The sequence below is a fragment of the Hippocampus zosterae genome, chromosome 1 (assembly GCF_025434085.1).
Source record: "Hippocampus zosterae strain Florida chromosome 1, ASM2543408v3, whole genome shotgun sequence".
In the NCBI taxonomy this organism is placed as follows: Eukaryota; Metazoa; Chordata; class Actinopteri; order Syngnathiformes; family Syngnathidae; genus Hippocampus; species Hippocampus zosterae.
Genome location: NC_067451.1, coordinates 9,969,151 through 9,985,201, shown reverse-complemented (window position 1 = coordinate 9,985,201; position 16,051 = coordinate 9,969,151). Strand labels below are relative to the sequence as shown.

Below are 16,051 nucleotides of genomic sequence, written 5' to 3'. Positions count from 1 at the left end.
TTTTATTATAGGCATTTTTTTACATTTTTATTTTCTGACAGTTGGACTCAGTGGTGACACAACGGACTAAGCGGAAATGTCAACTTTCTATGGCCCTTTTTTTAATGTGCAATTAATATACAACAACAAAATGCTTATGGATTTCTGCAATCTTCCAATTGTCACAAAAGCAATTCTTGAAAAATAAATATTCAAACACAGCGGGTCTCATTGCCCCATGACATTTTTGGTGTAAGAAACATTCAATCAGACGCAGTTAATTCCGATTAAATTAACAAATTTACTTGGAAATTCATTTTCAAGAAATTCTGCATATTGCCAATGTAACATGTAACATGTTTTTTTCAACCTTCCTTCCAGAATTCAAACATTCCCATTGAGCACAACCATTTCTTGGCATAGAACAACCGGAATATGTGTTACACAACAAATCGTGTGCACCTTTTAGTGCAACGGTTAACGTAAATGTCATTGGGATGGAAAATAAAAAAAAACCTTGCTGTGGACCAAATTCTGATACGTCACCGGTTTGAAAAGCCACGGGCTGCCCTGGTGTGCTTATCCTTCCAGGAATGAGGTGTTGTTCTTTGCGCTATCAAGACGGTCCAGGATTTTGCTGTAGAGCTGAGTCATCTGTGGACACGTGCGGCACAGTCAGGTTCGAAAATATTGGGACGCGGCCACAGTTCTCATCTTCCACGCCGGTTTGGAGATGAAAGGAACAAGATGTACTTTCAGACTTTCAGCTGCGATTTGCATCGGAGTCGGATCAAGGACAACAGTTTGGAGATGTGCTTCCGTCTTTTATCATTTTCGGTTTGTCATACTTTTTTTGCTTTGCAGCAGTCTTCTTTTGGTGCATTTTCCCTCAAGGTTTTTTTTTCGGGGGGGGGGGGGGGGGGTGCTCTTGAAGTAGGCGACTGGACTGGTTCAGTATTGTGTTCCATGTCGATGTGAAAGGAATAATGCCTTTGCTGTGGGTTCACAAACACGGCCATGGAATTTATCTGGTTAATTCTTTGCTGGATTTTCTGTTTTTGTTGCGTTGCACTGATTTTCCTCATGCCGTTGATGGTATCTATCACTAATTAACATTTTTCGAATGTCTCTTGAGCCAACTCGAGTAGAGGAGGAACATTATGGAAGAGAGATGCGCTTGTATTTATTATTTTTTTGGAGGGGGTGGTGAAAAATAAAATATTGCAACATTTAGTAAGTGAAATGCATGCTCAATGGGATCCAGGTCAGGTGACTCGCTTTACCGTTGCATAATATTTCAATTCTTGACCTTGCTTTCGCTCTTTGCTTCGGGTTGTTGTCCATCTGCACTCTGAAACGCCGTCCGTTCATTTGGTTCGAAAGTTCGAAAGCAGTAGGCCGAAGACGATCGGATCATCTGATTGCCCGGAAGTACTTCAGAATTTATCCTGTTGCTTTTGTCGGCGGTCACGGCATAAAAAAAATATACGGCGAGCAACAATATGTGGGCAACCCTCGAACGAGAGTGAAAAGTCTGCATTTTAAAGCACATCTTGTTTCATTTCAAATCGTGTTTCGAAAAAAAAAAAAGATGACAATCATGCCCATATCCCATATTGGCTGTAAGTGGGAAGAAGATAAATACAAAGTACATGAAGACATGTAAATGTCTAAATCATGTAATCAGTTTGCTGCCATATTTCATAGAGAAAATAATATGAGGGTTAAAAAAAAGCGTTGCTATTTGTATTCAAATCTCAACCTGCTGCGTTCTCTCCCCCTACCTGCATCTTGTAGCTGTCTTGCAGGGGTCCCAGGTGGCACACAAAGCTCATAGCCAGGCCGCACCACTTCTCCGCCTCCTTGTAGCGCGCCAGGCTGTACAGCAGGATGCCCGTGTTCCAGGCCCTGGTCAGCAGCCACAGTATCTGCATCTCCGGAAGAGCGTCCGGCTACAGGAAAGATCCAAAAAAAAGAGCCAGATGGGGGAAAATGTGGACCTTCAGGAAAGCCAGTGGCAACTCCTTTCAAGACAAGAAGCCTCCTTGTCAGAATTCCTCCGGCTTTGCTTTGAGTGGCGGCTCACCGAATGAAAAGTGTGTGTGGGGGTGGGGGGGATGTGCAATCCCGCTGATAATTTGCCACCTCTTTCAGACTTTGCAATTGGCAGGAAGAGGGGCGGTGAATGGAAGCATCCGCTAATTGTGCGGTGTCAAACTGGTTTGGTAGTCATGGTTGATTATAACGGCCAAATGGGGAAACCTTATCAATCTATCCTCACTCGGGATGTCATGCCCCCCCCCAAAAAAAAACATTGTAAGAAAATGAAATTGCATTGTAATTACTTGTGCTGAGGTGGCCAAATCTACTTTTACTTTACTCATGACTAAAATAAAAGTAAAAAGTGGGACTCCACACAATAACTCAAGTAAATAAAGTGAAGAAAAATACTCAAGTATCGAGTAACTGCTGAGTAGCTTCTCCTTTATCAAAGAGTTGAGTGAAATATATAAAAGAGGAATGTGCAAATGTACACATTGCGCAACAATATCACTTTGACCAAAAATCTCTTTTTGCACTCACGAAAGCACGCGACAATATTGCTGAAGTTGAATATGAAATTATGACGGGATCATTTTCACGTTTTCGGCAAAACAAAATGAAGGAATTCCTTCCAGTTCATTCAGGTGACCGGTCGAGTGTGTTTTGTCCTGAACTCTGTTCATAGGGAGCAGGAGATTGATACATTCAAAAGTGTCTTTTAAAAAGTTGAAGTTAGTTTCAACCGGGTTGAACGCAGGTGGAAGGGTGAAAACTATTTTGCGCATGCCTGTAAATATTCTCGTTTCATTCTCGGGGCATTGAATGGATCAAAACCCGACCGCTCGACACAAAAACCAACGTTGCGGGTGGAGGCGGCGCGCCGACTCACGGAGGCGGCGATGATGGCCAGCGCCTCCTCGTAGTAGTCCCAGGCCTCCTGCAGCAGACGGGCCTCCATTTGGGACGCTCCGCTGGGCAGCGAGAGCTTGATGAGGCTGTGGATGCACTGGCTGAGGAGGAGACAAAAGAGTGAGGGGGGTGGGGAGGACCGGTTCACGCTGGAGGGGGGGGATTGGTGTGCTCCAAAGTGGCTGGCGGCGGCCTTGCCTGCACTGTGCCGGGTCCACCTGAGCTTGTTTCTTGTGAATGGACAGCGCCACCCTCAGGGCCTTCTTGCATAGCAGAGGGAAGTGGGCTGGAGGTTCCATGGCTAAAGCTGGAGGTGCAAGGCAATGTCGTGCCAGTTTAACAACGGGAAGGTTTCCTGCGCGATTAATCCGTTTTGGGGGGTCAGGATTTTTTTCTTTCGAAGCACATTTCTGCCAAGGTTATGATAGTTAACTTGAGAAATACTCCACATATTTAAAAAAAAAAGAAACTCAAGCTAATAAAAACAGAATTAACTCATTCACTCCCAAAGACGTTTTTAAACGTCTTTTCAGACTTGGTCTGGAATTGGCTGGAACTGAATGAGTTAAATGAAGCATTTAAAAGTAAAGAGGTAAGAGTAATAGGAACTAACAAACTAGGAGAACTAATCCAACCTAAGTTAAAAAAGAAAAGTGGAAACACAATGACTGTAACCCAGGTCCTCATTGACACGCGCTGCTTCCACAAACAACATGGCTGTGAATGGAAAGTAGCGAGTTTACAGAAGCCTATTTATTATATTTTCAAACTTTTTGCATCTGTCACTTGGTATTTCAATTCCTGCAGGTAACAGACAACGCGCACGAAAACGTTTTCACATTTGTTGGATCCCGGTGGAAGGCGATGACTGAGTCCAATGCACCAAACGCGACCAACGTCATGGTGACTATTTATATGTTGCAAAAGCATTCTTTTAGCAACAAACTGAAAACTTTTGATGCGAGCTACGTGCTTCCGAGCCGCGGATATCGAGAGACTTCATTTCGTTTGACCTGCAATGGTCTGCAGCACTTTGACCTCCACGTTGTCCTGCTCCAGGATGGAGTCCAGCACGCTGGCCACCTCGGGGTCGTTGAGTTTGGCGCGTGCCTCAAACTCGTAGAGCAGCAGCAGCGTGTCTGTCGGGTCCTTCGGGTAGCTTCCTGTCCGTGGAGAAATTCACTCTCTTCACTTCGTAGTGACTCTCAGTTTCGACTGAGACAACTCGCATGCTACCTGTTGCCTTCAAGGTTTTCCACACCTCGGTACATAATGCGATGTGCTCCAGAGCCCCACTGAGATCTTGCGTCTGGAACGAATGAGGACACATAAACGCCACAGACCCAATCACTGTTATTTCGTATTCAACATGTTCGGCCACTTTTCGATGCCAGTCATGCGGTCGTGATTTGTACGGAAACTGGAACATGCTGGAAACACTTGAAAATATGCTTCCCTGGAAGACATGAATTCATGACAATGTTTCCAATGGGAAAGATTCGTGGGCACACAAACCCGGTCGGCGTGAGGAGCGGCCCTGTACCAGTCGAGCGCGGCGGCGGCGGCCATGAGGAGACACGTTTTCTGGGCCATTAGAATGGCGCGATCGGGACGACACATCTGGGACAGCTGGACAAAAAGCATGTTCATTATCGTTACATGAAATAAAGCGGATCAGAAAATGCATGGATGGACAACCCCAATAACATATTTGCTCTCTCTAACCGCATCAACTGTGAGTTAAGGCATTGTGCTGCAGGTACGCTGACCTGGTAGGAGAGCACAAAGAAATCCCGCATTCTGTCCGGGTTGCTCTCACACTGAAGTGCCGAGTTCCAAGCTGTGAGAATGCGCGCCATTCCAAGTGTTAGCATTTGTCGTCAGATAGCGACAAGCAAAGGAGGAGTCTTTTGGTACCGATCTTCCTGAACCAGTTGGCTTCCTCGGTGCACTGCTCCGCCGTCAGGCACAGCCGCTGTGAAAGCTTCTGCAGCGCTGCAATGACGGCAGACAAAAAATGATTTGTAGCTTACAATGGGCTCAGGACACAAGATTCTACACGTGCGCGTACCCATTTTTAAATAAGGCAGCAGCGCATCCAGACTCCCGTCCCTGTCCAGAAGTATCAAAAGTGAAGTTGACGGGAGTGTTTGGAATCGATATTGAGTGTGTACCTTTTCTCATCATCAGATGCTTCCACGGTGGTTAGTGCGAGTCGAACCAGACACCTGGAAATCAATGAATAGTCTTGACGCCGGTTGCTATTTTCAACATTTTTAACTGACATTTTTCAATGGGGAGGGAATATTGCTGACGTACATCAAGTGTAGAAAAAGAGAAGCATCAACTCACTCCAATACTTGAACATTCAAAAGTTGTAATTCAGGAAGACAAAAACATTTTCAAAATGTCTGAAATTGTCTGCCACACGGTCGAGAGGTTCTGAGTTTTCACTTGATTGTTTGATATATCGTCGCTGTTGTTGTTAGGTCTTAAAGCCATACGCAATGTCAGAAATAAAAAGATGAGCTGATGAGCTGATCTGGGCCGAATGCGGCCCACATCATAGATGCCAGACGTGGGCCACTGCAGGACCGTCATTCATTGAGGTATGATGGCCGGGTGTACGTGCCGTGTCTGCCCCAGAGCTGGGCCAGACCAATTTTGCTGACTGGGTAGTTTGCAAGCGCATACCTTCATGGCTGACGTGTTCCTTCTGCACCGAAGCGTTATAGGGATCCATTTGTAACAAAACAGGATGATTCAAATGTATTTCATTTGCTCCGCCCCCACCCACCCTGTATACTTTAGTTTTCACCAACCTAAGAGCCTTCAGAACGAGCGCTTCATCTTTGCAGGTTTCACACAAATTCTCCAGCACAATCGTGGCCGTGTCTTGCTGTTTGTTCTGTCACAAGAAGCAAAACATCCTTGTCAGCCTCAAGCAAACTTGTCAGTCGGAGATAAACAGTCGTCTCAAACATATCACGAAAAGTACCACACACTCCGTAACCACCCGTGAGCTAAAGTACAACCACAATGACGGCAAACATATTTTTCCACGCATACCTCCAAGGCGATTTGAGCGGCCCGGCAGAGGAGGCTGGACATGGTGCTCTCAGACACGGGTCCGGCGGCTTCGAGATTTTTGGACAGAAGCGCCATCGCGTTCACCGCCTTGGCAGCTGATTCACACCACAGGACGGGCTAATTACAATCCAATGACAGTGAATGGCTGCGAGCAGATTTTCAAGGCGGTCACCTCTCTCCGCATCATTCTCATGCATGGCGATCTTGAAAATACTGAATTGTGTGAAAATGCTGTCGGGGTCGCAGCGCTCGGCCTCCTGAACTGCTTCTTTGGCCTGAGAAACACACGGATGCCTCAACTATTCGGTTGAAACGAAGTGAAATGGGTCTGGCTACTTTTTCCAGCTGCTTCAGTTGCATGAAGCAGAAGGTTCTGTTCCTCTGCAGTTTGGCCAAGTTGGAGTCCGTGTCTCTGGCCTGGAAGAAACTCAGAGAGTAGTTGTACCACTGCAGTGCCTCAGAGTAGTCCGTCGCCTACGAGGAACATCAAATGAACATTTAATACTTCCTGTTTGTATATTCGAATGAGAGTTGTAGCAAGAGTGAGAATGAAACACTGACGGGCAGTTGTGGCAAGTAACTACGGACGATAATTACTTCCTTGTGTGGTTGAGTTGAGCAGAATTCAAATAACATTTGAGGGACTGATTGATCAAAATATGAACTGCACATAATTGTCAATTAAAAAAAATCTTTTCTAGTACATTTTAGTCTACTTGTATGAACCAATGCACACGAATTGACTGGATGGCGAACATTGGTACCTCGACGTATTTTGCTGCTTTATCCCACAACATGGCATGTAGGCTTGTGAGGTCCTGCGGTGCCAGCTGCTTTCCCGTGTAGTGCCCTGTGCAGGCGCATGTCGTTATACTCGTTTCATTTTTTTGTACACGTGACAAATTAAGATGAGTCCGACGGCGTGCGGCACCGTTGATGACATCCTCGATCTTCTGCTTGCCCAGCAGCTCTTTGTCTCTGTGCAGCAGGAGCTCGATGTGCAGGACGAGGGCGGTTCCCAGGGCGGGGGACGACTCAAACTGCTGAGTTGCACGTTTCAAAAGCTCGAATGCCGGGGCTTCTCTGGGAGAACGCGCGGAAAGAAAAATTAGTATGCTTTTCAGATTCTGGATACCCAGATTATGTACAGTTAAATACTATCGCACTCTCATTGTTAGCTCACTTCATGACAATCAATTTGATAGGGAGGCTACTATCCATCCAACCATCCATTTTCTGAACGGCTTAATCCTCACAAGGGTCGCGGTGGGTGCTGGAGCCCATCCCAGCCGTCTTCGGGCAGTAGGCGGGGGACACCCTGAACCGGTTGCCAGCCAATGGCAGGACACACTGAGACGAACAACCATCCACGTTCAAACTCACACCGAGGGACAATTTAGAGCAGGGGTGTCCAAACTTTTTGCCAAGGGGGCCAGATTTTATGTGGTAAAATGTCGGGGGGCCGACCTTGGCTGACATTCTTTACATTGAACAACAATATTGTTCAACAAATTTTAGTAAGCCAGTCTGTTTCACATTTCCATTTTTATTTGAATTTCAACAATCTTAAGAATTTCTTTTGGTTCATTTGAAACAGGTATATCACATGCAACTGCTTATTCACTTGACTTTTTCTTAAACAGAAGTCTCCTGAGTGCAAATTGATTGATTTGAAACATAAAATGTATCACCATGACTTTTCAATAGTCACAAAACCTTTGACTCGAATAACGGGGAAATGAACAAGCAATACACATATCCACAACTGCAAGGATCATTTGAAATCTTATAAATAAAATGTTTTATTATTATTATATCAGTCAATATAAACACGGAGTGATGTCTTGTTAACTCGTGAGTGATGCCCTCTAGTGTCTAAATGCTATTACTCATTTAGTGAATGCTATTACTCATTTAGCCACTAGAGGGAAGCAGTACTCTATGAAACATCACTCACCAGTCTACGAGACCTCAGTCAATGCAACACGTGTTCCATTGCGCCCAACCTGCGGGCCAGACGGCACTGATTATATGACGGGGGCCGAGGGCCGGATGAAATTCGACCGCGGGCCGGATTTGGCCCGCGGGCCGGACTTTGGACATGCCTGATTTAGAGTGTATCATTGTGCCATGCATGTATTTTGGAATGTGGGAGGAAACCGGAGTACCCAGAGAAAACCCACGCAGGCCCAGGGAGAACATGCAAACCCCACACAGGAAGGCCGGAGCTGGAATCGAACCCGGTACCTCTGCACTGTGATGTCGACGCGCTAACCACTGGACCACCGGGCCTCCCGGGAGGCTACTAATGCATGACATATCAATGGGTTGGACCAACTTAGAGTTACTAGTGCAGCACAGACGTTTACTTGTAAGTGTTGAATGCATTTTGCCAAAAGTGGAACTAGTTGTAAAAGAAATGCTCCTCTTAAGACAGTCGTTCAACTAATACGCCAAAGTGGTTGTGTTAGTGCTCTGGGCTGCCCTACTTGTAAGGACAAAGAGCGTACTAGTACATGAGGACTTTAACCTGGATCTTAAGCATCTTAAATAAATACTTCAGCGGCTTGACATAAGAATCCCAAAAGGAGCACATGGATGTATGCAGCGGCTATGTATGAATGTTTTCCTGCAAGGTGTGGGTACCTGTTTTCGGACAGGAGGAGTTTGACTGCACTGAGGCAAATTTCAAGGGAAACGTCAGCTCGCAGCATCTCGTCCAGACCTGCCAACATGTATCGGTCCAACCGTTTACATCTCGAGAGGGAATGTTTGGAAATATACAAGAATGTAGAATGGTTAGGACGGGATTCTTTCCGTCCATGAACTAACCCGCTGCGATGCTTTCATCGGAGGCCCCACCTCTCAAGAGTATCGTGATCTTTAAGAAGAGCCCAGAGGTGCTCGCACATTCCTGACCAAAGTGGCACACTGCTTACACGTTGTTGTTTTTCATAGGTTATCCTTTCATCTTCATGTCTGACCTTGTTGGCCATGTCCACAGCAATAAGGGCCTCGTCGTGAAACCTCAGAGCGTCCCACTCCAGGTAAGCAGTGGCCAGGAGACGCAAAACTTTGGCCTGAAGGTAGTTGAAACAAAACACATTCCTTCCAGCGTGTTCATGTCATTGCCGGAAGCCTCGTAAGAATAATGAACCAAGTTAAAATAAATCCACTGAGGGGCTTGACAGCTCAACAATCTAAGAAGTTTTGTAAAACTTTTTCTCACTCGAGAGAAGTTATGGAGCCGCGATGAAATGCTTCAATCCAAACCCTAACAGGAGATTGAAAACCTAACTCGAGTTTGAATCACTTGTTTGAAATGCTAACTCTAATTTGAAACCCTGACCCTTTTTTGAAACACTAACCCTAGTTTAAAACCCTAACCCTAGCTTGAAACCCTACTTTGAAACCCTAGCTGTATTTCACACCCCTACTTTGAAACCTAACCTTAGTTTGAAACCCTACCTTGAAACCCTAAGCCTAGCTTCAAACACGTCTTTGAATACTTAACTCTACTTTAAAACCCTACTCTGAAAGCATAACTTTACGTTAACAGCCTACAGGTACTTTGAAATTCTAATCCTTGTTTGTGACCTTACTTAGAAACTACTTAGTAACCCTACTGTATATTCAAACCTCACTTTAAAACCTTAACCCTAAATGTAAAATCACTCTGAAACCCTAACCCTTCTCTGAAAGCCTACTTTGAAATCCTAACCCTAGTTGGAAATTGTACTTTGAAAAGCTAACCTTACATTGAAACCCTACTTTTGATCTTTACCCTAGTTTGAAACCCTAACCATAGTTTGAAAGTCTAGTTTTTTAACGTGTTAAATTAGCGACTGAACCAACTAGAAAGCAAGATGCCCCCAACCCCCAGTCCTGTACAGGAATGCTTTGGGTAACAACATTCATTCATCCGCTCTGATGGATTTCCACTGTATGGTATAAGAAACTGTCATCATACCTGGACCTGGGCTTCAGGGGCATATTTTACATGAATTTTGCTGATGTCATAGCTCTGCCTAAAAAATAAAAATAAATAATAATAATAATAAAAACTTTTCCACAGCATGGTATATGTATTTGTAAAAATTCATTTCTAAAATGCGATACATATACCGTAACCAGAAGATACATTCTTCAAATTTTTGAAGGTGGTACGTGTCGATTCCAAAGTTGTAGCACATTAGAGACAAGAAGCTCGTCTGCAACAGTGAGAGAAAAACAAAACATACACACACCCTCTTTTCTTTCATTCTTACCACTGAACATTTACTGTCTCGATAGTCCTGCAATATTTCGTGCGTTATTTTTCCCCCTAAAAAATATGAAGAATATGTGTTCACTTTTTTCTTTCATTCTAATACTGTATTCAATTGTGTCAACTGCTTATGAATAAAAAAAAAACGAAGGTAAAATGTTAATGTTGCCCAGCAGTTAATGAATGTTGTGCATTCATTTTTTTTAAGTACCACAAAATTAAAATGGAGCAAGAATTATTTTAAAATCATGTATCCATGATTCATCCATTCGAACGTTGGTTAGTTTTTTTAATTTAACATTAAATAAATCAATGTGTGTTGTACAATTTTTTTTTACTTTAATTGATTCATTTTGAACACATCGACAAAAACATGGTAAATGTTTCCATTGTTCCAAAATTATTTTACATATTGCAAACGTTTGTGTGTGTTTGGGGGGGGATTAATGAATGGTTGAAAGTACATAAGCAATGTGCACCTATTTTTTTTTCTACTTCACTTGAGTGTCGGAGTATCTGTGGAGATTCCTGGGAAAAAAGACTCCCATGTAACCCAAGTTGATTATACTATACTTGAGAGGGTAGGCGATGCAGCATGTCTTTACAACGTTGCACATGGGCCACAGCCTCTTGGTGTCTCCCTTGAATCACAGCCTGCAAGGAAGACAGAGGAGCTGTGTTCAAAATCATTCATTAACCACCACGTCAGATCTCTACATTTTCCGATCCACTTTATCATCACAAGGGCTGCCGGGGGGTGTCGCTGGAGCCTATCACAGCTGTCTTCGGGCAGTAGGCGGGGGACACCCTGAGACGAACAACCATCCGCGCTCACACTCACACCAAGGCACAATTTAGATTGTGCCTCCATTAACCTGCCATGCATGTTTTTGGAATGTGGGAGGAAACCGGAGTATCCGGAGAAAACCCACGCAGGCACGGGGAGAACATGCAAACTCCATACAGGAAGGCCGTGGCCAGGATTGAACCCACGACCTCTGCACTGTGACGTCAACTAGACCAGTGCGCTGCCTCATTAGTTTTTTTTTTCTAAATTTGAAGATAATGGTGCACTAGTAAGGGGCGGCCCGGTAGACCAGTGGTTAGCACGTCGGCCTCACAGTGCAGAGGTACCGGGTTCGATTCCAGCTCCGGCCTCCCTGTGTGGAGTTTGCATGTTCTCCCCGGGCCTGCGTGGGTTTTCTCCGGGTGCTCCGGTTTCCTCCCACATTCCAAAAATATGCATGGCAGGCTGATTGAACACTCTAAATTGTCCCTAGGTGTGAGTGTGAGCGTGGATGGTTGTTCGTCTATGTGTGCCCTGCGATTGGCTGGATTCAGGGTGTCCCCCGCCTACTGCCCGGAGACGGCTGGGATAGGCTCCAGCACCCCCCGCGACCCTAGTGAGGATCAAGCGGTACGGAAGGTGTGAGGTGCACTAGTAACATAAAACCAAAGCTTTTGTCAGTCATTGCGTCCCAGAGGACAGCTTAAAATCACGTATGAAGGTGACGTCTCACTGCCTTGATGTGCCAACACTGTATGCTGAGGTTCGGGAGCAAAAATCCTGTTACCCAGGTCAACAAATATTCAAACTGCCTATTCTTTTGCAAATACACAGTATATTCTGTTGTGCCTGATACAGTAACTTTCGCATTTTGTAGTTTGCTGATTTGTAGTCCACCAAAATAAAAATACCCATATAATGATCAAGGCATTGGGAATGATGTTGCTGTGTTTGGAATTATCCACTCATTCTCTATCTACTGGTGAGTCATTATATGATGTATTTTTTTAGTGGACTTTGTGATCTACACAGTCCACCATATAATAATTCCTATTAAGGAGTAGGAAATGAGTGAATAATTCCGAACAGTCATGCATGCAACAAAAAGTGAAACACATCTCCATCAATCCTTTTTCACCCGCTCATTGTTTCTCACTTGACATTTTAGCTGTCTGGCAAGTCTGTCATCACAACACCTCTTCGGCTGCCAAATCTCACAAGAACAAATGTGGAAGTTGTTGCCGCAGCCCACCGATTCTGCCTGATAGGGGAGGATCCGAAGAAGGTCTTTCTCCACGTCCATTTTCAATGAGTCACTGTCCGGTGTGCCGTGGCCTCTGGCTGTCAGCAGGCTGAACAAAGTTTCCACACTCTGGTGAAAAATTGTTTAATATTAGAGGACAGCAGATTGTAAGTCTCCACTTGGGTTTTTGTAGTGACCCCGTACTATATTGCAGTTTATGTTTTACTTCGCCAATATATAACATATTTTTAAGCCATAGTTTAGGATTCTTATAGGTTTATAGTATAGATGTTCAACATTTTTAATTTCCTTTCATTGTATGTGCTGCTGCTCCATGTGTAGTAAAGTAGCAGTTGTTTGAAATCTTGTGTTTTCCATTATTCTAGTATTGTTGACGTGGCTGTGTCAGTACACTACAGTTTACGCTCTTTAGAAGGACTTAGAAAGACCACTTCTGAAGTAAAAAAGATGGCATAAGATTCGCTCTTTTAGCTCATCAAAATATAAGTTTTAATTAACCTGGACAATCATTTTTACCAGAGGAAATACTCAAAAGTTTTGTTTGATTGACGTAAGGACACTTGGTCGATTTTTCTCCCAGGTAAATCCAACAACATGCCTTTCAAATCCAATTCCCACATCACAGACATTTGTATGGACACTATGAGGACCATAAGACTTCTGGAGTTCACTATTAGCTTCTGTCACCTTGATAGCCAGCTTGAGGAAATTGTCCGCCATCTCTGGATTCTTGCAATCCAGCCAGGTCCTTCCAGTTCTGCCGGCCATCTATAAGGAATAAACAATGACAAAATGAGTTTGCGCATCTTGAAACTTTTTTCGAAGCAGGCACAGGGGCTTACGAGTATCTGCTTTCGGATGGTGCCCTCTGGCGGATTAACCGGCTCACTACAGTACATCAGACAGCATGCTGCATGTCGTGCTGCAAAATTTGATTAGTATGATAGAACAGTCAGCCAGATATCCAAATTATTATCGTGTGTCCTTGTACCTTTGGCTTTCTGACTTGTACTGACGGAGTCGCCTACATTCTTACTAACAGCCCAGTTCCACAGCTGGATGGCACACTGTTCAAGCTGAGACCCAGAAGAATTGGAAAATAACTTCAGTCAGGTCATAAAAGTGTACAGGTGAAAGATGCAGACTGTCACAATCGAATCTACCTGTGGATCCACAATTTTCACATCATCTTCAAGAGCAGACACTTCAGAGAAGAGCGTGTCAATCACCTCATTGGAATTTGTTTGCGAATGTTGAACAAGGTCCGCCGTGAGGCCTGAGAACATTCTCACAACGCGAATGATTTTAGACTTAAAAACTGGAGCTTTTTTTTTTAAACAGAACATGTCTGAGTGTGCTTTGTCAAGGTACTTGGTTTGCCTGTGGCATAACATATTGCCTCAGGCGTGGCACGATACGGCCACCAAAAAAGTAATGGTATGATGAGCTTGCTTTCCTCGTCTTTTTTTAAGCCTTAGATAGATAGGTCACTTTGGGTCAGTCTATTCGTTCTAACTGACAGAGTGATGTATTTTATTAAACACATGATCTAAATCACATCATGCAGGGTGGGTATAAAGTAACCAGGCATTAATTATTGGTCATTAAAAAAAACATATTCCAATGGCAATTTTATTGAACATATGATGCATTTTCGTTACAGTATTGCATAGGAAATGTAGGTAATTCATGCATAAAGGTGGCGTCAACCAGTTTGCTCAAACGAACTGAGGTGGAATGAACAACATTCTATAAAGACGATTAAGCTGAATAAGAAATAAGATAATAGGAAATGAGGAAAACATCAGTGTCTAAAGATATGGTGATGGTGTCTTCATCCATCCATCATTTGAACCGCATTAGAGCCAAACCTTTGAGGTGAAATGACATTACCTTGTCAGTAGTTATTAAAATGGAATATTGTCATTATTTGTGTTGCTTGTAAACCACTACAAGCATTGGTGTGTATTTGGGCTGATGAATATTTTTTTTTAAAGAGTGAATTCACAGTTAGTGTTACTTTACTTTTTGCCGATTGCCTCGTTTAGCTTTAGCTGCGTTCGCTTAGCCACATGTTAGCGAGAACGTGAATTCAATTGCGGCCCGTTTAGTCGGCAATTCGTCAGCAAAATGGTCTAAAAAACTACGATTGGCGTAAAGACGGTGTTGCTGTCGGATGCATCAGCTTCTTACGTGTTACAGATGAGACAAAGTGCTCCATTTCGATGAAGCGCCACCTGGAAAATACTAACACAAATTAGCTCAGCCCTTGATTGACAGCAACCACGAGGCAAGTGTGCCACAGAGGTCCTTGAAGATAAAAAGAAGAAAAAAAAGATTTGATCAGTTTAATTAATAATTACACTTTCTACACCTTTGAAATTTATGTTTTGATCACGCTACTCTATATATTGAATAAATACTGCTATAAAGGTATTTAAAATAAGTTTTAGTATTTAATCTATTACCTAGTTCATTAGGATACATAAACTGCAACACTATGGCTTATGGTCTTCCGGTCAGACAAACTACTTGTGGTTATAAAAAGGTGTCACTTTAAAATGAAATGATTGACGCTTATTTTTTGAGTAGACACCTGTAGAAAATAAATAAATGCAATGTTAATATTATTAAAAGAAAACAAAATAAGGGATCTCGGCATTTACCTTTTTTGACACTTAAAAAAAATAATCACAGGCCAACGTAATGTTTCTTACACAAATACATTTCATATTACTGTTGATGTAATTAAAGGAACAACTACTGTGGCTGTTATGATCTTATCATAAAATCAGTCTTGTGGAATCTGCTACTTGCGTTCAACCTGTTCATCTTTCGTGTTTGGAGCACCAGAATAATCCAAAATAAGATACTTTAAAAAGGCTCCCATCTAAGGCAGAAACTTCCACCAATTGTTTTTGAAGCGTTGGGAGTGTGACGACACACATAGTGTCCACAATCATTTCTTGTGCTTGTTTTTTAGGGTCTGTTTTCATTGTGATACAAATCACTATAAACGTCTTGAATCAATATCATTTTAATATATTTCCAATCAGAGTTATTAAAAGGCTTGATTGTTGAGTGCTTCTAAACGATGAAGATAAAAGAAGATGATTACCGTGTGGTGTAACGTGGCGTTACTAACATTGAGTCATTTTAGGATTTAAGATTCATTGTCGCAAATACTTATTAATGGTTAATACCAAATTCGCTAAACTACAGACTGTTTGTCTTCCATTTTCAAGATCGACTAGGGTGTTGAAAATTGGTATGTTTGTGTACTGTACTCCACTTTATATCCCAACTGAGGTCCTTACCGCCAGTGTTGAATCTCTCAATAAATCTGATATGAGTTAATTATCCTATGTAAATATGAATAAATAATAAATATTCCACATTATGTTCTTAATATGTTATTACACTCCTGTTTTTGTGCTGCGGGGATGCGGATACCTAATTTGGGCAGAAAGGTGAGGGCAGGATGTTCTTATTTACCGTGCCTGCATGCTACTGAGACCTATCCACAGCCAAGTATTAAAGGAAAACTGTCTGCGGCACATCCACACTCTGCGGGGCAGTGCTGGACAAAAGGAGATTATTTACATGGATATAAAAAGCACCACGTCCTGTTTCTTAAGTTAAAAATAAAACCACAAATAATTTCATAGAACAGTGGGGCACATGATTGATATTGAATTTCCTGTTAAGGCAA

General features: G+C 43.0%; 1 protein-coding gene across 1 annotated transcript; it reads right to left on the bottom strand.

Annotated features, from left to right (window-relative positions):
* Positions 1–79: 79 nt before the first annotated feature.
* On the bottom strand, positions 80–14,642 carry tex11 (testis expressed 11). Its single transcript, XM_052075218.1, has 29 exons — positions 14,533–14,642; positions 13,503–13,615; positions 13,331–13,415; positions 13,182–13,261; positions 13,027–13,107; positions 12,328–12,447; positions 10,862–10,942; positions 10,147–10,232; positions 9,992–10,049; positions 9,006–9,101; positions 8,854–8,935; positions 8,668–8,746; positions 6,953–7,104; positions 6,786–6,871; positions 6,358–6,495; positions 6,194–6,296; positions 6,001–6,116; positions 5,754–5,839; positions 5,106–5,159; positions 5,003–5,043; positions 4,849–4,926; positions 4,701–4,771; positions 4,447–4,560; positions 4,168–4,240; positions 3,945–4,094; positions 3,130–3,238; positions 2,912–3,032; positions 1,764–1,931; positions 80–633 (listed from the first exon to the last, which is right to left on the bottom strand). Exons 1-29 carry the CDS (start codon positions 14,558–14,560, stop codon positions 559–561), a joined length of 2,724 nt encoding a protein of 907 aa, XP_051931178.1. The 5' UTR covers positions 14,561–14,642; the 3' UTR covers positions 80–558.
* Positions 14,643–16,051: the final 1,409 nt, after the last annotated feature.

Coding starts and splice junctions, on each gene's coding strand:
- tex11 (XM_052075218.1), bottom strand. CDS start 14,560: ATGGAGCACTTTGTCTCATCTGTAACAC. Junction 10,943..12,327: donor TCCCCTATCAGGCAGAATCG/GTGGGCTGCGGC, acceptor TCTTCCTTGCAG/GCTGTGATTCAAGGGAGACA. Junction 7,105..8,667: donor CTCCTCCTGTCCGAAAACAG/GTACCCACACCT, acceptor GCGTTCTCCCAG/AGAAGCCCCGGCATTCGAGC.